The sequence below is a fragment of the Halictus rubicundus genome, chromosome 4 (genome assembly GCF_050948215.1).
Source record: "Halictus rubicundus isolate RS-2024b chromosome 4, iyHalRubi1_principal, whole genome shotgun sequence".
NCBI lineage: Eukaryota > Metazoa > Arthropoda > Insecta > Hymenoptera > Halictidae > Halictus > Halictus rubicundus.
Window position 1 is genome coordinate 10407839 of NC_135152.1, and position 25534 is coordinate 10433372.

A 25534-nucleotide genomic window follows, 5' to 3' on the forward strand; every position below is an offset into this window, starting at 1 on the left:
CCACACCACCGCGGGGTATACCCCGCTCTCGAGCATCGCTGTCCGTTTCTACGTGCAACATTGTATCGGGGAAAGACATTTTCTCAGCATTCTTGTCACTATCCGTCAGTGGTCACAGGTATATGATTTGCAGACGGATGTGACCCTTGGGTGTCCAGCGTGCCCTGTGTATATCAAGTGCAGATTTCGTCTAATTGTCAGCCGCCAGAACCGCGCGAACTGACTTATGACGAGAGTTCACTGTAGTTACTTCCGCGATTGCCGTGAAATGTCCCGCGTGCTCGGCCGTCCCGCGAGTTTGTTTCAGTGATCGAACCGCACGAATCTCTCTATCTCACTCTCTCTTTCCGTGTGAAACGATCGATCCTCCGCTCACCGTTTTCATAGTTATCGTGGTCCGGCGGCGAGTACCAACGAGCGCACGTGTGCGAATGGAGCGCGGGGATCGTTGTGATCATTGTTCCGACGTCGTCCGTCCTGTGAGCAGTCGTGTTTTACCGGTACCGAGGCGCGCGTAGTTCGTAGACGTTCGCAACCCCCAGGTGAGAACCCGGTTGAAATTGTGTCACGCGTTCGTCGAACGGTAACACGTGCCCGAGGAAGATAGATCATCCGCCGGTTCAGTGCGCACGATCTTCGAACACTTTCAGCAAATGGAATCGGTGAACGAGAGCTCTTGACTCGATGTTGCACACTCTCCCCGAGACTTGTGACTTGACACGCTGAGCGACCAGGAGGGATCATCGTGCTCGCCCGGGAAATCGAGAGGGATAAATCGAGAGGAGAAGGATCGCAGTGGGGGGAGGGGTAAACGCAAGGGGCCGTGATATGTTCCCTTCGTCAGCGGCGATGCTGAAGAATCTGCAACAGAGTGCAATGACCTCGCCCTTCTTGATGGAGAACCTGCTCCAGAGCAAGGCGTCGCCCGGCGCCGATCTGACCAGCCTGACCTTGAACTGGGCGGCCAGCCTGGTGGCGAGACAGCGCGAAAGAGAGTGCGAGGCCAGCCTGAGGATCTCCCGCGAGAAGATGTCGCCGAACGGCGGGCAGGATCAGCATCTGGATCAGAGATCGTCGGCCGGCGCACGTGGCGCCGATCGACAGAACACGATGATCGACTGTCGGGATCATCAGAGGGCCGGTGGCAGGACCGATCGTCAGAACGATCGGATGCAGATCCTGCGCGACAAAGACGGTATGGAGCGGGGACAGATCGCGTACGTCGACGTCGAGAACGAGAGGATCGACGGCCACGTGATTGTCGATCGTCTATGCGCGATGGAGAGGCTCTGCAACGAGAGGATCGAGAACAGATCGAACTCCGGCATGGACTCGTGCAACTCGAACAACGACGAGGACCCCGCCGGCATCGAGATCGACGCCGGTCTTCACGGGGACAGGGAGAAGGAGGACGGAGTTCTTGGCGGCGATCACGTCATGATATTACAGCCGGACGGACGGTACGACCTTGGATGCAGAAACGTCATGCACACGTCCGACGAGATGACGATCCAAGGGAAGAGAGAGGTGGCGGTCGAGCGTGTCGTCGACAGGATAGGCGAGAGAACGACCGCCTCCTGCTCCTGCGGCGACGAGCAGTGCTTAGGACCCGCATGCAGGACCATCCAGGAGAAGGAGAAGCCGCAGCTCAAGTTCAGCGTCAACGCTATACTCGGCGGCAATCATGACAGGCGACCGCATTCTGGTAATTGTTCAGTTCACTTCGCAGCCACGTGTGCTCGACTTCCTAACGAGCTACCCGGAACGGTCTCTCGCAAAAAAGCATTTCGATCGAGTCTGGCTTCCGGATAACACGGGTGGAATTAAACTGCAAATTTTCATGTCGTCAAACTGGTCAAAATTAGATCTCTTAGTATGTTAACACTAAACCTACCGCGTTCAAAATGACCGGTTCTCTATTTCACAGTTATTATAAAAACGTTTTCACAGGAAACTACTGAATTGACTTCTTTGGTTAAGCGCATATTATAATGAAAAACGTTCAAAGTTTAAATAAATTTAATCGTCTCCCTTATATAAGACGTTCCATTTTTATATGTTTTATGCTCGGTAGGTTTAGTGTTAATATTTGATTGGGATAGACTGATCCGGACACAGGCTTTTATCTGAGCTCATTTGTTAATCTTCACTGGGCCGGGGGTGGCCACTGTAGCGGCCGTGCAGAAATTTGCGAATTTTGCGTAACATGTTGGTTGCGAATTCAGGATGGTCAGTAACTGGTGGTAGAAAAAAATGTAAAATAGAATTTTCTTATATGAGGCTTTGTTTTCGAGGAAATCTGTCGAGTTCGCGCGCTTAGTATTCGTAAGAAGTAGAACAGATAGATTGTGAACAGACGCGTCAGACGGTTCTCGGAAAAGATGAGCATATATACTTTTGTTGCTACGATAGTTCAATTGTTTGTTTGTAACTCAAAGAATTGGATGCGTGGGCTTGATCTCGTCAATATTACCACATTCATTCTGAAAAGATTGCCTCTCATTTTAAATATTTATCAAGATAAATCTTTATCGTGCCACATTAAAATTGTGCTTTGTTGTACAATTTTCAATACTAAAAAAGGTTCCACATACTTCGTCCAGTAGTATAATATTTCTACTTAAGGTTACCTGGATAGAAACGAAAACGATTAATTTATTCTTCAAAGAAGAGAATTTGAGATGTTGCAAATATGAACACCGACGCTGTTTCTACTTAGACAATATTTTGTCACAAAATATCGCGAAGGCAATTATTATCTAATCATATTTATATGAATAAAAAAGTTAATTGAATTGTTCTAGGAATATTTACAGAAAACAATTGCCTTTAAAAAACGTTTTATCGGCAACGACGAGACCGATACTCCGATTTTCATGATCTAAAGTGAAGAATTGTAAATTCGCTTTTACAATAGGCCGGCTTGCGAATTGACGACCGCGTCGGAAGAATGTTAGTCATGCGGCAGCATTTAGAGTGTTGAAACAAAGCTCACCACAAATCAGTGTCGCTAGCAGACTTCTGTCGTCGGTCCCTAAATCTCATCCGCACACCCTCAAGACGAGTCGCAGCGTGCGTGCGGGGTGGAGCAGGACGTCAGCTGGTCCGCCACTTACCTTCACCCCAATATTAAGCCCTTACGATTGGTGCCTATAATATTAGACAAGCGGCAGGATCCAATGATGTATTACCGTGCCTCTTATCGCGTTTCCTTATTCACAGTAATTCCGCCGGGCGACGAACACGAAATTGGGCGAACCGTTTTGTCGAACGTTTCCCTTTATAGCTACGACTGAATTACAGACCCATTCGAGACACGTTGTCCAATTGTCTGCTACAGCGAGTACATCGGTTTCTTCATAAATTATCGTAGAAAATCTGGAAAATTTAACATTGCAAGGAAACGGGTGCAATCGTTTGCATATACTCCCGTACAATCGGAACGTAATTGAATTTCTTCTGAGAGGTCTTGGCTGCCACTCATTTTCCATTTAAAATTGTTATTTAACGTAAAAGATCAACAATTCTCTATCGACTTTTGCATTAAAATCGTATTTACTTCGAGTTCTTCTTCAGTTTCTTCGTTTTGTTTTCCAAACAGTTTGATTGGAACGTGTACTCACTGTCTGGGTGGATTGTTTATATTGCAACTAATAATTTGTATTCTGATAGGACGAAACGGCTGGATTTACGATCGCAGAAAATTGAGTTTTTAATTACAGTTTGGAAGGGAGAGTTTGTGCTTCGAGGGAGAAAGTACATTAAAATTGTTTCTTTGAAAGCACCATAATAATAAAACAATGTTAGTGACTTCTCGTATGGAATCAGTTGATGCCAACGAAGTAAGGTACACTTCAATTGATTAACAGTTTCACCTGCATTACTCAGATCGCTAACTCAACTTTCTTCTTCGTCATAAAACTGGTCTTAACAAGTCCCGCGATTTTTAATAACAAAAATCCTTCAATCTATCGTTTCTATCCTCCCATCGGCCGACGATCCGAAACCGTTCCCCACGCATCGAATCTCGCTGCTTCCGCCAATTTGCCGAAAGAAAAAGCCGCGGTATCGCGACCACTTCAATGTACATCAACCGTGCGATCTCTTGGACTTGCATCCCCAACGTTCTTTTTTATTTTTTTTTTTCACCACCCCACTTCCTGCACCGCTAACGGGTGATTGACACGAGTCGATAAAGTTCATGCACGTACGATAAATACATAAACGTAACGCCAGACCACGCGAGAGACCGACGCCAAGAGAAAGAGAGACAGTTCCGTGACGGCGAGGCCGAGAGGGAGAGGGACGAACAGAAGAAGAGTGACGAAGACGGGGAGAGAGTGGAAAGAGGGTTGAAATGAGAGGAGCGCGAGATGGTCCGTCAGAGGATGAAGGTAGATAGGTGGAGGAGAGGCAAATGTTGCATTTAACATTGGCGGATTGCATGTACGCATCGGTAGAAGAGGAACGTTGTCAAGTACCGAGAGAGACAGAGAGAGAGAGAGAAAGAGAGAAAGAGGGGTCGGGGGTGGTAGGGGGTGGTTTCGGGGGGGGGGTGGAATAGCGATGGTAGCGAGTAGTCGGGGAAATTTGGTGCGCTCGAAATACGGGGGGTGGGGTTTCATGCATTTGTCGGATAGCGGATGCATTGACCGTGCCACGTGCATGTGTTACATCCCTCCCCCCTTCTCCCCCTCCCTGTCACACACCCCCCGCCTCTTGTGTGAATCCATCGCCTCCGATAGACCCTCCAGCGTCCATGAGCTGTCCTCCCCTTCCGCCCTCTCTGCCCCCCTACCCACACCCCGTGGAAAAACCCACCCCATCGTACTATCGCTCGCTCCGGTCGGTTTGTACGTCATGTCGAAATGTTGTGAAATAATTGCGCGAAAAAGTGATTGGCAACAAACTCGAAATTCATCGACGGACACGAACGAATGCGCGGGCAGCGCCGGGGGCGGCGGCGAAGAGGGGGACGGTGCGCGAAGCCTGTAGTGGATGGGCGTTTGACGGGAGAGCGACGTTAAATTTCGAATAGCATTTTCGCCAATCGTTGTGCGATTTACCAGGCTCTCGCACTCTTTCCGCGCCCCTCTCCCTCCCTCACTCTCTCTCACTCTCTCTTTCTCTCTCTCGCTCTCTATTTCCTTCTTTCTCTGTCGACGATCGGTTGCGATCGTTCCTCTTCAATGCCACGCTCTCGCGTTCGTCCGCCTCGTTGTTCCCCGTTGTTTGTCGCTATTATTGATATTTTTCGATAGCGAACGCGACGCCACGCGAAACCCGTGTACGCGAACCGACGAAACCCGTGTTCCCTGTTTTATTTGCTCCTTGCGTTTCTTCCAACGCAACGGGAGACGGTAACTGAATTTACTCTGTTTTCTATTCGAATTTTTGCCGATTTGTTGGAGAGCCGAAAATAAGTGAGTGTTTTTCTTGTTAGAGAAGGTTGGAGTTCAGTGGATGAAACCGGTAGTTGAAAATTTTTACCTCTCGAGCTATCCCGGAAATTATTAAAAATTGAAGCGTGGGAAACACGGGAAAAATAGGTCATTGCAAACGAGAGTCGTACAGATAGGTGGAAATAACTAGCACTAAGGCTATAACGGAAACGATTAAAAACTGAAATGTGGAAAAACAGGAGAGAGGTAGTTATAAAGGAAAACCGTAAAGCTTTGCTCGTTTGAACTATACTTTTATCCATAACAGTCTCTGAGGTAATTCGAGAGTGTTACATTTAAAGGGTGGCATTGTCCCTTAAATTCTAAATACAATACATACTATGATTTTGATATTCCATGGTTAACCCCATCCCGTATTTTAACGAGTCTGGCTCGTGATGAAGATTTTGGCAGAAACGTAAACATCACGAGTCTGTCTCGCAGGTATTTATATTTCGGCCAGTATTGCAACTGTTTTCGAGCATCATTCTGGTCTGTTTACCGCGCGTTGACCCCTACCGCTTGGGCCCTGATTTCGTCGATGTAAATAGCACGGGAAGCGGTTAAAAGAGACTCTTAGTTCTTCCAGGGCTAATAAAGGAAATAAGTATTTATTTAAAAATCCATTTAAATGGAAATAAAAAAATAAAAATAATATATTTAACAGGTTGGAAATAATATAAGAATATTTTTAAATTCTTCTAATATTTTGACCGTCTTAAATTACATCCATTTTTGTCATAAATGCATAGAATCCGCTGTCTATAAGTCCTGTACATTGCAATGTGTATTCTAGTGCACGTATTCTAGTATATCATAGTACATTCTGCTGTATTATATTATATACTAGTTCATACGTACAGCCCAATAAATGTAGATTTCTTTTCCCGATAAGAATCCGTTCAGAACGAAGAAGTTCTGTTTACAGCAACTGCGGAGAAAACAATATAAGAGGTTAAAAATCACTGATTAAACATTTTCCCGAAAATTGTTGGTTTTCGATCGTTCTCTAAGACTTCTCCCGACGAAAGATCCCGTAGGCAGCAAAAGTAACAGAATCCGACGATCCTCGAGCCTCCGCGCCAGGCTCTAGGAACGAGCTTGAATTACCATAAACGAAAACGAACCGGCATACCCAATTTGCTCGCCAGTGAAGCTCGGAAGCCGTCGAACCATCATCTCCGCCGACGATCAGAGTAGCGTGCTAGGTGAACGCGTCGTTTCCTGCCGCGCATAAATCGCTCGACTCCCCATTCACGGGGAAACCTGCATCGGTGTCTACTTAATAATGCATCAAATACCCTAATCCCAAAGAATAACCACCGATATGTTGTATCGCGACCGCGTCGGTTCAGGCTGGGGGATAAGGGAGGGTCTTTAAGCCCGGGCATTAAAAACGGGAAAGAGAAAAAAAAAAGCGCGCAGACCGCTACAACTGTAACAACACGCGGCCTGTTCCGGATACTTTCGACGAGCCAGGGATTTAATCTTCGGCGCAAGAGAGAAAGAAACGGAGAGGGAGAGAGAGAGAGAGAGAGAGGGGGAGAGAGCGAGAAAGGGAGAGACACCGCGGAAAAGGGAGTCGAAGGAGGTGGAGCAGCTTAAAAAACGATTCCCATTCAGTGTTTCCGTTGGGGGTTAAGCCGTTATTAGTTGGCCCAGGGCTTGCGATCCTTACCGGGTCGCTCCTCTTATTGGCTGGCTACGAAAACAACGATAAAAGGCGATGAGTATTTTATGGGGTACGCCGACACAATAGGACCTCGTGTATGGGCCATTGTTCGAGCATTGTCTGGCCGAACGCAAGGCAATCCTCTCGCTGTTCTCCTCTCTCTTTATCTTTCTCCTCTTCCACGTTCCAGTCTGGCTTCTTGGTCCCTGTAAACCCGTAGACCCTCCATTATTTTAGTATTTTCCAAACACGTCACTTTCTGCCCTGGCCGAATGGGCGTGGCGGGTCGTGGCAGGGGACGAAGAAAAAGTATGTTAAAAATTATCCGAGTGTGTCAACCCTTCTTCGGCGCTGTCGATGCGTGTAAACGATTGCCTGGTTAGTTTCGTAACCCCGCGGGCCTATTAACTTGAGTTTATCACTTGAGAGGCTGAGTGATTCGAGAATGGGGGCTGGGGTGACGCAGATAAGGGATCATCGAGTCCTGTGGGTTCGTGGATCGAGGTCCCTTCTTTAGGGGGACACAGTTAAATAAATTTTATAATAGATTGCGGATCTTTGTGCAAGATACGAAATGTGCATGTCAATTGTAGGACGCAGAACTTGCCGAAGAGACTTACAGTTAACGGCACAGCGTGGTCTATTCTTCGGGTAGTCATATACTCAAGGAAGATAATACTATTAGCATGATTTCAACGAGATGGTGCGGTTATTACAAGATTAAAAAATTTATTTGTATTGTTGGAGTGATAAGTGCCTCTACTGTGGTAGCACAGTGGACAAGAATGGGAAATAATCATATCCTCAAAAAAAAAAAAGAAAATATTAACTTAGGGTGCGATTCCAATGGTATAGTACGGATATTTCGAGGTTAAAAAATTGATTTCCATTGGTAGAGTGGTAATTGCCTCTAGTATGGTAGATAAGAGCAGGTACAGCTCTATCAGACCCCAAACCATTCTACGTAAAAGAGGATACGCCGTTCATCGCCGAGACCTGTACAATGATTCGTCGGGATCGTGTCACGCGTGTAGACGGATTCCAAACCACGGAAGATTAAATATAACCAAGGTGTTCTCACGCACCGAATATCCGAGTATTTACTCTGGAGGTGTTGAAGCGTGCGTCAACAAGAGGTCGGGCTCCGCCTGGAGCTGTTGAGGAGGGTTCAGTCGGGGGTGTCAGCTCGAATTATGCATCGCAAGGAATACAACGATCTGTGCGTTCTGTCGTGCGAAAATCCGGAACCTTCGGCGCCTCACGGCAAGCCTGTCCCTACGGAACGCGGCCGGTTTACATCGAATTAAGCATTCTGCAGAAATTGTTTCTTTGTACGCCCTCGAGCAAGGTGACCCGAACAGGTCTCTTAGTCCTCGCTGTAATAATCTCGTGGTTCGCTGACGAGTTTTTGTTAACGGATAAAATGCGTTGATCTGTTACAGAGAATTTTCAAAGTCTTCCGCCAGAGGCGATACCAGCGTTCCTCCAAAATTTGCACAATTCAGCGAGTTACAATATAGCGAAACCCATCGCGAGACCAGCGGCTTATCATCCGTACCACAGGCCGAATCAACCACCTCAGCGTTATTTACCAACGAACGCGCAGCATACGCTCCAACAATTGTTCTATAGGGGACCTTATCTAACTGGTAAGTACTAAACAATTCTCAATCACAGAACTAAACCCACAAACCGAGTAAATCCGTCACGAGGTACACGCAATCAACTCTGAAACGTCAGCTTATTTTGTAAAAGTTACTGTAAAACGTCGATTGAAAATTGACGAATCTATTTCATACATTACAAAGACTGCATAGATCAGTGCAAAACGTTATTACCACACAGCAAATATACTTACAACCAAAATGAGTGGATGAAATTGAAAAAAGTAGATAGCAGAATTTATGTAAATCGACTTTCAAATTATTCAAATGATTGGAAAAAAAGGAATTTTTATATAGCTTCTGTTTTGTCTGATGTAGACAATTTTTACGTGGCATAATTCGACGAAACAAATTTATCTTCGACAACGTTTTTCATAAAATAGTTCATGCACAAAGCAGTCGAAATATGTTTGTTAATATCGTTGTTTTATTCGATAAAGGGTGACGCATAATCACTGGTCCGTGCGATTTGGTCGCGAGCAGGCGTCAAAGCGAATATAAAACAGACGAGGGTGGAGCAGGGGGAGGAGGATGGGTAATTTTCGTTGAAAATGTTCGTCATTATTATTTCGGGCCCGAGACAAGAGGGAAAAGTTAATAAACAAGCCGGACGGTAGGCGGAAACACGGTCTCGATGAACATTTAAAACCGAAACTTCCGCACATGGCGCCAAACCGTATGAACGCGGGCACGTGCACGGAGGGCACCGGTTTATCGAATATCTTGTTATAGGTAGGCTCGTACGGGACATGGAGTGCATATGAAGTGCAGTGAAAGCACTACCATATTATGTACATGCACCGCCACAAGCAAAATGCACGCATGCAACAAGTGCGTGCAAATATCATCGGCGCAGATAATACCGTCATGCTCAGCTTGGCAATATTGTGCAGATACGATCTAGAGATTCAATTGCCCGTTCGTTATTAGATGAGTTTGATTCAATTACCAGCCGTGTAGCCGCGGCTCTTTGATATACGACCAATAAATTTCGTTGGCTCGCATTTGTTTTTCGCCGAGCCCGGCTCGTCGATTCCGCAGAGCATCGTGTGCTTCCTTTATAGTTTCATTTTTCTTCAACGCGTTCACTGCCACGTCACATTGCGCGCTATTGTAATTAATTAAAGGTGTTAACCCTTCGGGGACGACATAGTACAGACCCTAACGTAAAAATAATTAAATTATTTATACGTGGTCAAATTATTACATTCTGGAAAATATCAAAAAGTTTAAGTCACCAACAGACTACGGTAACATTCCTAATATCACACTATATCCAAATGTATTTACAGTGAATTCTCGATATTTGTCAACAACACGGGTCTTGCCAGCGTCGTTTATCGTCCAGGAGACATAGCCGTGTTATGTTTGCACTCTTCGGCGACCGAGGCCTCTCGAGCTTCGGGGTATACACTATACCGGTAGTGGGGATAGGCGACGTATATAGAGAGATCACTGTATTCTGACAAGTTCGTGAAAAATACATGAGCGGAAGCATCACAGAAAAACACCATGATACCAAATTGTATAGATACAGGGTCGGGTAAAATGATCCTGCGATTCTTGTAATTTGTTCGTTTATTTAAACAAGTTAATTGCGCACGGAAGCAACAGATAGTGATTTAAATACTCCTTAACGTATAAGATTTTATGTTTAACGTCGTCGTTCTAAAAGTGGTTTGTGTGTGATGGTCAGCTGCTGGTTCCGGGACCGGAGGCCATCATCCAGGCGCCCCAGGCGGAGGAACAGCTTTCCCAGGTGCGATCCAAGGTGTAGGTGATTTTGCGGGCACAGGCTTGGTGTTTCCATGGGCGACGAATGCACGAGGCAAGCCTCGCAGAGGGATGATGCGAAGGGCAGTTTTTTCGGACCTTCAGAGGCGCGGACTTGAGAAGAGGTTTCAGATACAGAAGTACATCAGCAAGCCGGACCGTAAGAAGCTCGCTGAGAAACTCGGCCTCAAGGACTCGCAGGTAAGCTATTCCTCTTACTTTCTGTCAGAGAAGTGGTGCCTCCCGTCTGGCGTTTTCTCATACGTTGTTGCAATTATATGCGCTCGTCGGATTCTCACTTCTAACTTGCGCCACCTCTTATTCAGAAGTCTTTCTGTAATTTTTTTGCCGAGCAGTAGTCTTCTCATACTAAAATCTGTAAAAAGTATTCGACGATCTACAATGTTCACATTTCACTGTGAATATTTCAATGTAGAATTTTTCTAACAAGCCAATAGGCAAACGTGTATTCTGAACCAGGCCTCTTATACGAAAGAAGAATAAGATTTATACTAGTTGATATATGGTCCAGATATAAAGGCAAGTTAACGACAAGTGAGTTAATGACACAAATGATGAGAATAATTATTGTGTATCCTTCTTCACCATTGATAAAAGTAAAAATGGTGGTGATAGTAATTTTCCAAAAATCCACAATAATCCAGAGAGAGAGAGAGAGAGAGAGAGAGAGAATAATGTACAAGAACAAGCTCCCCTTAAAAAACATTGATTAGCCAAAATTATGTTGCGCAATAATTTACACTAACTACTACATAATTTATATGATAAACATGTTTATTATCGCTAGTCATTTCTTGTACGCTTTAACGTATTTGGAGCTTGCTGTACAGATAATAACAATGTTTATGACAATGTCGACTATGTTGAATAATTTTACACCGAACACGATCGTGTGCCATAAACAAGTAATTGGAAGAAGTGTATCTGCTAGAACCGTGCTGCTACATAATCATGGGGTGTAGAATATGTCCATCAATTCCGTAACATTAATTTAGGATCGCCCACTATAATGGTTATACAAGATAATGGTATCCAATATGTCACATTCAGGTAATCTTTCGCGTATTATAATGCGCGCAGGCGTGCCACGGTCAAGCGGTTGCCCGATAACCGTGCGAGGGGTTAACGTAATGCCCGATACCTCGTTAAACGATCTTAACAGCGCATTAATTTCTAATTTAGCCGTGTTGCGTGCTTCTTTGCCGTCGGAGTTCGTGTTTAGTAATTATCAGCAAATTACACCGCTAATTATTATTCATAGTTCGACGCTGTAAAGTCGCACTCAAGAGTCTCCCAAATTCGAAAACGTTCAACGATCGAACACGCCTGTACACTTTTTTTGTTTCCGTAACAAATTCGCTCGATTTACTTTCTATTTAATTAACGCCGTGAATTATGCCGTTTAATTCATGCTAATAGCCCCGCATAATCGAGGAATTAATTCGTGCGACACGGGAGAGAAGGTAGCCGCGGAATATATGGTGCTTAATGACCTTATTAGGGCACTAATTGTCGCTTTAACGAAGTATGAAACCCTCTGCTCCCAACGGAGAGCATTTAATTAACCGACGGAGCTGCTGCTCTATCATGACTCTATTCAACGGATTGATAGAGACTAATGCTCGGGACTCGAATGAACCCACAGCAACTGAATACGGCAGAGGCCGAATTAGTGCAACGGTTGCAGATGGATAAAGCCACGGAAACCGATCTGCTGTTTTTCTTTACCCAAATAGCTCCAATCGACAAAAAGACTTGATCATTGCTGCTCGTATAATTTCCCTTGTCGACGAGCAATTTACTTTGTTGTTTTTGCAAGTACCTTTCTTCTCCGCAGGCATCCGAAATGATTTTTAAAGGATAATCAACAAAATGAACATGTATCATTTTATTTCACTTTTGGTTTCTGTAAATTCGCGAAATACAAAATAAAACAATAAGTTTCACTTAGAGAAAAGTGATGTTTGCTTAAAATCACTGTTACGAGTCGGACATTTTATATGCCGCCGTCGAAGAGGCGAAATTCGCCAGGGGATAGCGAATAGATTTTTCGGGGCTATTGGCAAGAGCGTTTTCCGCGGCGGTATTCGGCGGGAATCGGCAAACTATGCTCATGAAATCAAATGAAACTAACTTACAGTGCCATTTTCTGGGCATCGTTTAGTTTCATTAGCGTCGCCGCAGCGGAGCCGGTCTGCTAGCGACGGCGTCGGGACGTCCGTGTATACACGCGCGGCCGTGTGAGTACACGTGTGCAGCTAATGAACTGGCATCGTCCGATTAACCCCAAACCGGGGGTATTATATGCTCCTAACTCCATGTACACCTACGCCACCGCTCTTTCTCCTATGTACATACGTCGACGCGAAACGACGATATCTCTCGTGGCCCGAGCCTGTTCAGCCTTTTCGCTTGCCAAACGATGGGAGATCGCCGGGGCAATCGTACAATTATACTAAAACCACGGTGGCAAGCGTAAACTCGCCGTTATCGATATAACTTGGACCGTTAGACGATCAACAAATAAACACGGAATTTTTATAAAGAAGATACGAACGAGTCTGAATATGTCGATTCAACAGGATTATTTTGTCGGTAATCTATTTTTCATTCGCGGATTTGATGCATGATAAGAATGAGTAGATGCAAATGCAAAATAGGCAAATTATTTAACGAATTTAAATTAGATAAGTAAGAAAAAAAAAAGTAAATGTCTATGTATGGCATGAGTCTTGAAAGTTTGTTGGGGATCGTCGTCTTTCGATGATGCCTCCGCAGCAAGCAAAGTAAAACGACTCGGTGACTCGTACCATTCGCGGTAATTGCAAGTAAAACAGTGTCGAAACGACGAAGTAAGGGATCAATGGCGAGAACATCCTCCTAGAATTAACCAAGATCGCGCTGAGTGCCTAAGAGTTACTGTTTAAACGCTTGTAGAAAACCGGCGTTATAAACGTGTTACGGTTGTCGGCTGAATCGTAACAACTTCGGGAATGACTTTTTAATTACTTCAGTTAACGTCGATAATGACTTCGAAAAGCGCGAACTCGTTCCGATGGAAACTTGGAGCGATTGCGAGGTACGGATTACTGTAATGATCTTACCCGGGATTTTCAATAGCGGTGCCCGCGTCGTCGGCGTTTCCTCACCGACTGCGAGTCTTCTTGAGTTACCGGGAGAATTTTCGACGTTTTCCTCCCTCAATTTGCAGTAAAAATCAGATAAAAATACAGTCAATTTCAGAAATAGAAATGAAAAATTAAGCGAAACTTCGGACGGAAAATCGCATTAATTCAAAGTGGCGATTCCTAAGGCGTAAACTCTAATCTATTATAAATAGTGCTTAATGTAATATCAGCAAAAATGGTACGATTTACATTATTATTCTGCTCATGGACGTTAAATACACGGGTCTTATTCAAAACAAGTACAGCAAGTAGTAAAGTTCGTCATATGTGCTACAAGTCTTTATCGTTCCAATACCATGGGTCTTTGTGAAAAGCAAAAGCCCTAAAAAACTCACCTCAACCGTGTCTTATTTAATAAAAGTGTCTTATTCGGCATAACTTGTACATGACTCGTCCTGTGCCCACGAGGAAAACTATTATTATTGTACACTGTAATTTATATTGTAATATTGAACACGTAAATTCTTTATAATTCACAGTACAACTTTAAGCCTTCGCGAATGGTGTCATTGCACGGACTTTGCAACAATTTTCAGATATATTAAATGAGATTTATTATGTACGATACACTTTTATCCATTATTGCTTACTATCTGAAATTAAAAATAGTTGCGAAGAAATATTAAAAAGTCGAGATCGTCAACGGATTATGGTAACGTCTGTAACACTACAAATAGTCGATCATACGGAGAGGAGACTAGACGAGAGCGTCGTCTGTGTATGGTGAAGCAAAAGCTTTCGAAGAATGTATGAATTTTCGCAATTCCAATGAACGGGGTGTAGATCACGCACATCGCTGTACGTCGTAACGAGACAAATTCGGCAACCATCTGACCGGGAATTCAATTAGAAGGATCCCCTCGGAGGATCACCGCGTCAGCTGAAAAAATAAGATGGAACCGGTGTCCTTGGAGGAACTCCTCCGCGTGTCCCTGTATTCGTGGCGACACGATGATACATTTTGCATAGAGACGAGCATATGGTCATATGCAGATGAGGCGCAAATAAGGGTAAGAGGTAACCATTGGTTAGCAAACGGGTCGGATAGAGGGAGATTGGCCGGGAAACGGCGGAAGAGGGAGCGACGGCGATGGTAGGAAAGGGTATAGAAGGATATATTCTCATGTATAATTCACACCTCGAGCGCCATGGCTTCGCCGCCATTGGCGGAGGCTCACTCCGGCCGTGGTTTTACGAGAAAATCTAAGGATCCAGGAGCGTACCTAGAGAGGAAACCTTGCACACACAGAGAACAAGGCTAGACGCGTGTGCCCAGTACCGGCACACCAACCGGTACTTTCGAGTTCGCGAGTAAATTGACGATCCTAGCGAATTCGCCATCCGCATACAAAAGATTCTCCCTCTTTCACCGCTACTTCTTCGATATTCCTCTCTCTCTTCTCTTTACGCTTTCCTCGCGGAACAATCGGTACTATATACCGCCATGAGAGTTCAAGGAGCTCTTCTTCTTTTACGAGTCGAGCCTCGAGCGTATCAAGCCCGATTTCACAGGCTGACGTAATAAAACGGTTATGGACGAGGGGTGTGTCATCAGTCAGCAGGATTTTCGGTGATTCTATGTAGTCCGACGACACCTCGTCCGTCCGGCGTCGGTCAGCAAGATTCCCGATTAGCGATCCCGGTGATTCGACTCGGTTCGGTTTTAATTTGGTTTTAGTTGCCTGCGAATTCTGTGATTTTGTTCGCGCTTGTACGCGGTTAGAGGATCTTGAAGACTGTTATTTTCATATTATTATTGGACCGCGGATTTTATGCGTTTTTGGCAAAAAGGGCTGGCTGCAATTTGAAACAGCCAAGAGATCAAAAGACCTTGTGTGAAACTATTAAAGAGAGAAATAAATTCCTATTTGGTTTCTCTGTGCTGCAATTATCAAACGCAATTTTTATTTTGCATGAAAATCCACAGTCTAGTTATCGTACCTAGAAACTGTGCGAAATGTATTTTTCCCTTTTAATAATTCTAGTATGTATTTCTTTCAGATTTGTTCTATTAAGTTCTATTAATTTTCTATTTCACCCACCCGTTTTTCTCATAAATACACGAAATCCGCAGACTATTACCGCAGACATTTATGCGTTACTATCAAGTAGAAATCTGGCAAGTAACATGTGAAACGCAGTTATTAAGTTTAATAATATTCTTGGTCGAATTTTAGATTTTGTAGAGTATCTGTACCACTTACCGTTAGACTTGGACGTTGAATGAATCTTGTATAAGTAAAGAATGACAGAGGGGTCGTTAAGCCAAGAAAGGGTTGCAATAATTATACAGAATCAGTGGTTGGAGTCCTTGCAGATGTGCTAAATTCACTGTGTTTGTTTACCTAACTCGCTGGTATTGCTTCAGTCTCCTACAACTACCGTATAATTTGCTAAAAATGCATAAACGAGTTGGATCATTCGATCGCGGCATGCAAAGGTAAATACTCGGAGAGAAACACACGTTCCGAATGGAATATCTGTGTAAAAACGCGGTGCCACGGCGAGCCAACGTTCTCGTGTCGTTAAAGGAACCGGAAAGAACAAAGACGCGGACACGCTCGGGGAAGGGTGAGTTCACTCACCATCACTAATTACTTTAGTCATCCCCCTTTAACCCTCGACGTCCCTCTTAAACCCACCCTCGTCATAAACTGTAGTGAAAGCTCGAACCTGAGTGAAACGGCACCTTGCCTTCTCTTCAGCTCTCACCCCTCCCACACCTAACCCCTCTACCCTCTGCTACTCCTCAAAGTACAGACTACCCCCTTGGAATAGCTTTATTATTATCATCCACCCGTACACCACAAGTCTTTAATTAAATCTTGGCAAAGATTCATAAAACCGGTATGATTATAAATATGATAAAGAAGAGCGTGGAAGCGATCTAAAAATTTCCGCGGAGCTTATTTCGAAATTTTTGAACTACCCGAACTTCGCGCATCCGGCTTCGTTCACGTTTATGACCCCGCTGTTCTGAATTTTTATGAAAACTTTTAGTTTTATAGATAGATTTTGGAATTTGCTGTTTCACGAGAGATTATCTTGTTTTCCTTACTACACTGCGGGTTTCGTGCATTTCTAGCAAAAATGTGCAGGTGCAATTTAAAATAATGAAAAGATTACAAAAATTCATTCTGTAGCTTGCAACTGATACGAACAAATTTTATTTTCCATAAAGATCGACAGTTGCAGAAGCTTCGTTTCTGTACATTTCAATGTTGTAATTGGCAAATGTTGTCAACAGAGAATGAAAAGATTAACACCTTTCGAAATTATTTCATTCAATGTTAAAATTACGAATGTTAAAATACCGTTGAACAACACGCAAATGGATAATTAAACGAAAAATTGAGTTCTGTAACTTGCGCATAGCAGAATGCCATTAAATGTTTGTCACGAATTTATTATGCAGACGCTTTAACGTATCGTTTCTATTAAAATCGTAAACTCGACGATGAAGTTATAAATATTTCGGCGAAGGAACTAATACGGAAGACGTATAAAAAACGTAGTAGAGTTTCCCTATTTAAACGTTAACAAATTATTGTTTCACTGTACGAAACTGTTTCCGGGTTCGGTTGTTATTAAGAGAACGGTACGTGGAAACGTCGATATTATACAGAGATAAATTGAGCGAGATTAGGTAATTTTGGCATCTGGCGGCAGCAGTTCGGTATTATTAAGAGAAACAGAAAATAGGAACTCCGGAGAGAGGAGAAAGCCATCATCAGACAATAATCGGTTTTATGGGTGTTTGCGTGGTGAACCGTGATATTAGATAGCAGCCAAGTGCGCGAACCACGCTCCTCAAATCGCACAACACTCAACGTACCCTCCAACAACTTGGAAATTGTTCTTCTTTTTCCTCTCTCGGTTCTACGTGAGAACGGACCAAAAAAGAACCAATTGCTGGGTCACGGGTATATTACGGAAGGTGACACAGTTAGGGTTTCTATCTGCGCCGGGAATTTTAGTTAATCCATACAAGAACGCTCCCTAATACCAAGCTTCTCCCGCTAAATACACCTTTCATTATAACCATCATTTCCAATAATATCTGTAAAGCAAATCTAATCGCGTTGCATTAAGTAGAAGTGGTAGTTAATGGTCAGACACATCCACATTTTATTCGTATGTTATTATTAGACGATAAGACTAGAGAAGTATTTGCATTGATTGCAAGACACAGGAGCGAAATAAAAATTTCTTTCTTCTTTTAATTATTTTATTAAGCTAAAACCAATACGCTGATGTCCTTAAATCTTTATAATATGTCCACTGCTTTGAATTGTGGTTACTCATTTAATGCATATAATCCGCAGTCTAGCTATTATACAGTACGTTATTCGCCTACGGATCTTTACGCAAAATAAAAATTTTCTTCATTAATTGCAGCACACAAAATAAAAATATGTTTCCGTCTTAAACAATTTCTTCGAGTTTGTATAAAAATCCGCAGCCTGCTAAATGATACGTGACTTGTTTCAACAGAAAACTGTGAGTACACGTGAATTACAGTTCTCGTACATCAAAATGGACGGTGCGTACTACCGCATACGGCAATATAAAATATATTTTAATTCGTTTTACGCAAAGGAAGCGGTTCTGTTAAAAACTTTGTCGATTTGGAGCTCTCGGTGGTTCGGCGTTTAACCCTTCGACTCGTTCGAGTGTTAAAATTGATATAGCACCGGAGGTCGGGCGGCGAGAGTCGATGGCAAAAAGAATTTTGAAGGCCGTGCCTAAGTGTCCCGATACTTGTTACCCTCTTTTCCCGTCAGAGCTGTCGGTAACGCTCGTGGGCAGGACACGTCAACGCGTCGACCTTAAATTAGCCGGAATTAAGAGCAACGGAGAAGCACTTTTGTGCTGAAGACGTTTCCCCGCCGTCGGGCGGACGTGCGGACGAACGATCTGACGGAAGCGAAGGAAAAAGTAAAGAAGGACCCGAGGGCTTGTTATCTTTTTAATAATCAAAACCGACGCCGCCCCACGGGTTTACTTCTTACAGCTTCTGGCAGCGCTGTCAGGATCACGCTGCCGGCATTAATTCGCGGTGTAAAGAGCGATCTCGCTTTCAGACGCGACAAATACCTTATTACCGTAACCGCAAAGCTGTTCGCACGAACGTCGTACACACTAAAACATTATCAGAAGTATTCAATTTGTCACGATTCGACTGTGGACTTTTATGCGAAATACAAATGTTTCAAGACGATCGTGATTATTCTTTCAACCGTTTTTCAACGTCTAGAATAATGTAACGGTATCCTGAAATTGTTCCAATGTCTTTACATTATTGTTTGTTTTGCAATAATATACTGCGAATGATGTCGTTTCTCGGTTGACATTATTTAAAACAACTCCTGAACAAAATAAATAACATTCTTTCTTCGTCCGTATTTTGAGGAGGAATTGATGATAATCTTGTGAGACAGGTATAAGCTGTACAACATTGTTTACTGAATTAATTAACGCGGCTCAAGGTACCGCCTCGAAATGAAGACTGACAGGACTTTTGTCCTCGGAAGTACGGCGCCCCACGTGGGGTTTGCCAACCGTTTTTTGCGTCTCCGGGATCGCGGGCGATATTATTCTACAATAAAGGAAAATTGGCGAATATGCCGTGCTAATTTAGAATACTCCAAGGGGAAGAATAGCTCCCGTCAAGATCACCGAGAATGCGAAATTAAAACGCGGCGATCCCCTCGCGCGATTCTTTTCATTTCTTTTGCCATCGAAAGGAGAGAGGCGTGCGCTCCTCCGCGATCGAGACGCGTTAAAGATTTCACGAATTATAAAGGTCGGGCGAAGTATTGTTCGGTGCGACTGACAGCCTATTTAGTCTCCGTTGAGAAAAAGGGAGCCTCCTCCTTTTCGAGATTACGATTAGTACATCCTGGATCCTCAGTCGGGGATTTGATTAAAATGATAGCCTCTTGTCGATGTGGCTCGAGGAAGATGGCCGCGCTGGTCGTCCATACCTCCATTTTACTTTGGCTCGAGTGAGAGTAAAACGGCCATTGCATCTTCAAGTATAACATTTATATTTTCAGGGTACGATTGAACTTCAGTATTTTTACGAATCGTCGGTTTGTAAATAATTAATATATTGGTATAATAGTGTATTGAACGTACAAAGCGTTGACTTATCGTATTCGTTTATGAAAAATGTTTAGTACGCTTAATTTTTCGAACGACTATAAGTTAGTCGACGCTGCTGAGAACATGTTGGGAATTCGCTGTAAGGCGATAAGTGGACCGAAATTCTGAAGCAAACAACCGAGATCGTGCAACATTTTCAACTCTGATCGGGGTATAGAAGATTGACTGCTGGGCAAATACTGAGATGGTCTTTCAGTGAGCGAACACCCAGGCCGATTGTTCCAGCAAAATGTTATCCAATGTAAACTCGAGCGAGGAACAGCCCCTAATGGCTACAAATTGATTCGACCGACGGAATCCGGGAAACTCTATATTCTCCTGAAACACAAGCCTAATGGTCGATCTATCTACCGTGTCAGTGTCAGTTTCGTGGGAAAGAACGGGCTGTAGTGTTCGTCTTTTACGCGAAGTTCGAATCGTGTGTTCAGGATGCTCTTTTTCTACAGGCCAGCATCTTTGAACCTATCAATTATGAATCCACTCTCTTTCACAAGTCGATTCATCTGAAAATGACAGTGGTAACTATATCGTTAATTTCGTCTAATTTGTCTCGCCAACGGTTTGTCAATGTTTTCTTTATTGCTGACATTATTAAAATAATGTATTTTATTAATGCTGTATTTATTAAGAATTTATTAATCGGTTGCTACGTTTAATATCCTTAAACCGAAGTTGCTGTGACACTACAAAATTATCAATAAATGGACTCACAATAGAGAGAATTTAGAAAATCACAATTTTAATGATAATATAGCGCATAATATGTTCATACTTTACGTCCTGCATTGAAAGCGCTTGTGAATTTAAATTCACTCCTGACAATAAAACATTCAATTTCGCCTGTTTTAAGAAAGCATTGCATGCGCACCCGTTGCAACGGTTGCGAGAAAATGTAACGTTACTCGAACAGCGCAGACAGGTATCTAAAATAAAAATACCGGCGAGCGATAAAGGTAACTCGGAGGAGATTAAAATAAGAGGAGAAGCGACGCTGTTTATTGGGTGACCCGGCAATTTCTTTCCCTCTGGCGGAACGCGGCGTTGATCTTTTCTCTCCCCGGGGAATGGATGGCTCTGAAATGGATCAAAGTTGAACAAGTCTCCCGGAAGTTGGTCATAACGTAGCCCGCCACCCCCCTCCTGCGGCCCCTAAACTCGCCGCGGCGTACAGTCTGCGCTGGATATTAAAAACAAAGGCTGCCTCTTACAGGGCATAACATGAATATAACGTCGCGCAATATCTTACGGCTTAAGCTGTTCGGCTTAGCCCGTGGACCTTCATGCATTATGGATTTTACTTTGAGAAACCGCCGCTGTCCCACCCCTCCCACCGACTCCCAGACGAACTAAGAAACCATGAATATACAATACCGCGGTATGCATATAGATTCATGCTTTTGTGAATCAACTTTAATCACTTCCGGCAAATGTGCTGTCCGCGATCGACCGATAAATGCCGGATCGAACGATCGCGGTTCCACGTTTTTCCTTATTAATCCCTTCACAAACGTAAACATCACGAGTACGACCCGTGGACTGAAAATCTGCCACATGTAAACATCACGAGTCAGAGTCGTGGAATGATTTACAAAGGACTGTATCACAGGTATTTACATTTCGGCTAGTATTGCAACTGTTTTCGAGCATCACTCTGGTCTGTTTACGGCTCCGATCATGTATCGCTGGTATTTTTCGTTCGAATCCCTTCCTCGATGACGCGGAGCAAAGTTAAGCAACTTTTCGAGTTTCTGCAATTTTTAACTCTCGTTTATTCCTCATTTTCTTAAAAGTATAGTTGCGAGAAAGAGCCTGCGATACTACTACTTTTTACTTCATTCTTGAGATCGGTGAGACGTGTTTCATTACAAATTTTAAAGAAATACAGACACACAAACAGAAAAAATTGAACGTTTTACTTTTCACTTGTCGAACAGAGAAAATGGATGAATTTGCACACGTGTTAATTTATCCTCCAGTGTCAACTTGCCAGGACGATGAACCATGTCAAGGAAACGAGTAGTTGAATCTTTGAACTTCCTCGTTAAAATAGAAAGGATGATATCGAATTAAACCAAGATTGTTCACGTTATTCCCAAGCAATAAAGCAATCTGTTGAACGTTTTTCAAGAAACAATAAGATATGTGTCGAATCGATACGATGGTTGTATTTCGTTGATTTTATATTTTATAGTGTTGTTCCTTTGTAGTCTGACTTCCTCTAAGAGTAACGAATGCGAATAAGATTGAAGGGTCGTATAATATTTAAACGGCGCCAGATCGTGGTCCCGGAACGATTCTGAGGATATCAGGGCGATCGGTGGATTCATGTTGTCACGTGTCCTTTAAATCGGCCTTCAGACATCTTCACACATCACGCGCGAATGCGCCCGTATTGCTGGTACGACATTCCGTCTGGAAATATCGCTTCCCATTCGTGCCAGGTCGTAGCCACTCACAGCTGTAGCCCGTTATACCATTGGCACGTAGACGGACTCGAAATTCGCGACTCGCAACCCCCAACTAAAACGCACGGCAACCGTCGCTGATACCGGGATACCTTCTCTTTTCATACCCTCCATTCGCGAGATCGTGAACCCGTATCGATAAAATCTGATAGGCCTATAACGGACAAATAGCGCCCCTTCGTCCCCTTCCTTTACGTGACCGCCGATACCTTGCTTGCCAATTCTTTATTCACGGATAACGAGCTTCTGATTTTACTCCTTACCGTACCATAACTAAACTGCGGAATATAGCCCATGTGAAATAAAAATGTTCTGCGGGGAATGCAAGACGCACGAGATACATATTTAGTTCTATTCTTAACACGTTAACTACCATGTCAGTCACACGTGCCTGACAGTGATTTTTGACTAGGTTTAGTCATTCATTTTTATCGTGATATATCCAGATGAACCGAATTTTATTAAGATCTTTAGAATTCAAAGGGTTAGAACAGCATCCTCTATAATACATTTAAAATTTCTAGTTTCGCTATCATTAATTAACACTGAACCTACCACGCGCGGTCAAATGACCGTTTTCGAAATTTTGTTTAGAATTTCTTGTATACAACGTTACTGTATCGCCATGTAACTTATTGACTTTTCCTATAATATACATACAACCCACTTTTCAATATTCACAACTTTCTTTATTGTTTACTTTCCGAAAAAATTTCATGGCATGTCTTTCTATATTAAGATACATATTTTTTTTTGAAGCGGTCATTTGACCGCTCATGGTAGGATTAGGTATACATGAAATGTCGGTTTAGGTTTAGTGTTAAATTACTCTGATTTTGTAAGAATCTCTGGGAATGATATGTGGCAGTTAACGTGTTAATTGCTCAGGTAGATTCTGATACATTTCAATACCATTCTTTAGATACAACAACATCTCGATATTTTCTCAAAACGATGCGTTCAATGTATTTAACAATAGATTTACCGGATCCGTCAAAATGACGGATATTTTTAATTTACGAATATTGAGATTGTAATGTCCACGAGGAACCGTCCATGAGGAATTATATAACAAATTGATTTCTTTGGGTATATATTATTCAAAAAATTGCCACACGTGTTATTTTTATAAAGTATTGTAAAATAGTCGTTTTTAGTGCTCCGTAAGCCTAGTGTTAATAAAACAAATACATCAACTTTGTATTCATAATAAATAGACCGCGGTTCTTTATGCAAAATAAAAATTGCCTGTATCCATCGCAGGAAGCTGAGTAAACATTTATTTCTTGCATTAATTATTTTAGTATGCTAAAATGTTGAAATACTTTTAATTTCTTTGCTGTTTTAAGTTTCTTCTGCTGATTTTTGTTATAAACCCGTAAAATCGGCAGTCTAGTAACAAGTGAGGTGTCCGGTACTTTTCAATTGAAATAAAATCGCGCTCTTCTGTCACCGACATTTAAGCGTTTACAGTTCCAACGTTGAAGCTCCCTTTCGGAAGGGTTAAAACGCCCCGGCAAAATTTCATAAATCGATTCGAACCAGAAAGTGTCTTGGTGTCGTATCCGGCGGGGGCGGTAATTCCGTCAGACGCGTCAACAAGCCTGGCACACGGTCGGCCGCCGCTAAAAAGAGCTAATTAAGCGCAGCATAGATTCAAGGACCAGCGGATTAACACTATCATTTATCAACGACCGGGCTCAATTAAAACATCACCGATAGAACGCAGCCCCGCCGATAAATCCGCACGGCCGATTTCCACCTCCGTGCGGCCCCCGCACCCCCTCCATTAAGAGCCGGTTTCCTTTCCATACATCAGGCAACCCTTCGCCCGCAGGATCGCGCTTCGTGCCGTACTTTTTCACGTTTTCCACTCGCTCCGCCGTTGACCGTGTCTGACCCTCCTTCTCACCCCCGAAAAAAATCCCTCTCTTCGAGCCCTCTTCCTTCCTCTCCCTCGCTCGCCCCTTTTTCTCCGCCACCGCTGTGCCCTTCGTTCCCCTCCCTCCTCTCTCCCTTCCACCCTCTCCTCCTGAGGGATGAAAACGAAGAGAGAAAGAGCAGCGGAATATCGCTGTGAAAAAGAACACGGAAACCTTCGATATCCTCTCTCTCTCCCCTCGGAAGGGGAAAGAGAAACGTAGTGCACGGAAGAAGGAAGAAAAGGGTAGAGAAAGAGAAAATACAGACTGTGAAAAAGAACAGGGAAACTTTCGATGCCCTCCCACCCCTCCCGGAAAGGGATGAAATCCGAGAGAAAGGGAAACAGTGTACAGAAAGGCAGAAGAGGGCAGAGGGAAGAGAAGGGCGCACGCTGCGTAGAAAGAAAAGAAAATGCTGTGGCAACCACCACCCTTCCTCCCGTAGGATGCAAAATCCAGAGGGACGGAGAACGCTGCATCCCGGAGGGGAGAGGAAAAGAGAGAGAGAGAGAGAGAGAGAGAGAGAGAGAACGGTTCGGTGCACCAAAAAATATAAAGAAAAAGAAACTAGAAGGGGAAAGAGATCCGAAGAGTAACGAGGAGAGGGATGATTGTGTGGTTGCAGGTGGATAAAGAGAAAGAATAACGAGGAGAGCAGCGCGGAAAGAGACGGAGGGCGAGAGGATACGGAAGAAGGGTGGAGAATGAGGGGTTGGAAATGCTGGCGGCGGGAGGAGGACGAGGAAGAGAATCAGCGAGGCTGAGGGGTAGTTCTGAGGCCGACGTCATAATCGATCGTCTTTTATTAAACTGCGCCAGATGGCGCCAGCGCCGCGCGAGGTATCGTGCCCCCCGTGAGAGGGTGCGAGAGGGAGAGGGAGATAAAGAGGGTGCCAGAAGGGTGTGGGAGGGTGTTGAGGGTGTTCCAGAGAGAGAGAGAGAGAGAGAGAGTGAGTCGGGGGTGGGCATAGGCGGAAGTAAGGGCGGTCGCGTGGGCCGCCGGGAAGGGAGTTAAACGGAGGAGAACTTTGGAGCAGCCAGCGCGAGAGAGGGTTGAAGAGGGTTGGAGGGTGGCTACCGAAGGAGAGACCGGGAGGAGGGTGGCTGCAGCCAATCGTTTACCGATTACCCACTCTATATAACGCGTTTCGGATGTCGTCGTAATGCCCTGGATTCTACAGAGAGACCGGCGATCCTTAGAACGAGCGTTCATCCATGCC

General features: G+C 43.9%; 1 protein-coding gene across 1 annotated transcript in view; it reads left to right on the plus strand.

The window, feature by feature from the left end:
• The first annotated feature begins 828 nt into the window (after positions 1-828).
• Positions 829-25534, plus strand: part of Dbx (homeobox protein Dbx) — a 32218-nt gene continuing 7512 nt past the window's right edge. Inside the window, exons 1-3 of the mRNA XM_076787498.1 lie at positions 829-1705; positions 8556-8762; positions 10474-10751. Coding sequence (XP_076643613.1) covers positions 829-1705; positions 8556-8762; positions 10474-10751 — 1362 coding nt within the window. The remainder of the gene's footprint in view (positions 1706-8555; positions 8763-10473; positions 10752-25534) is intronic.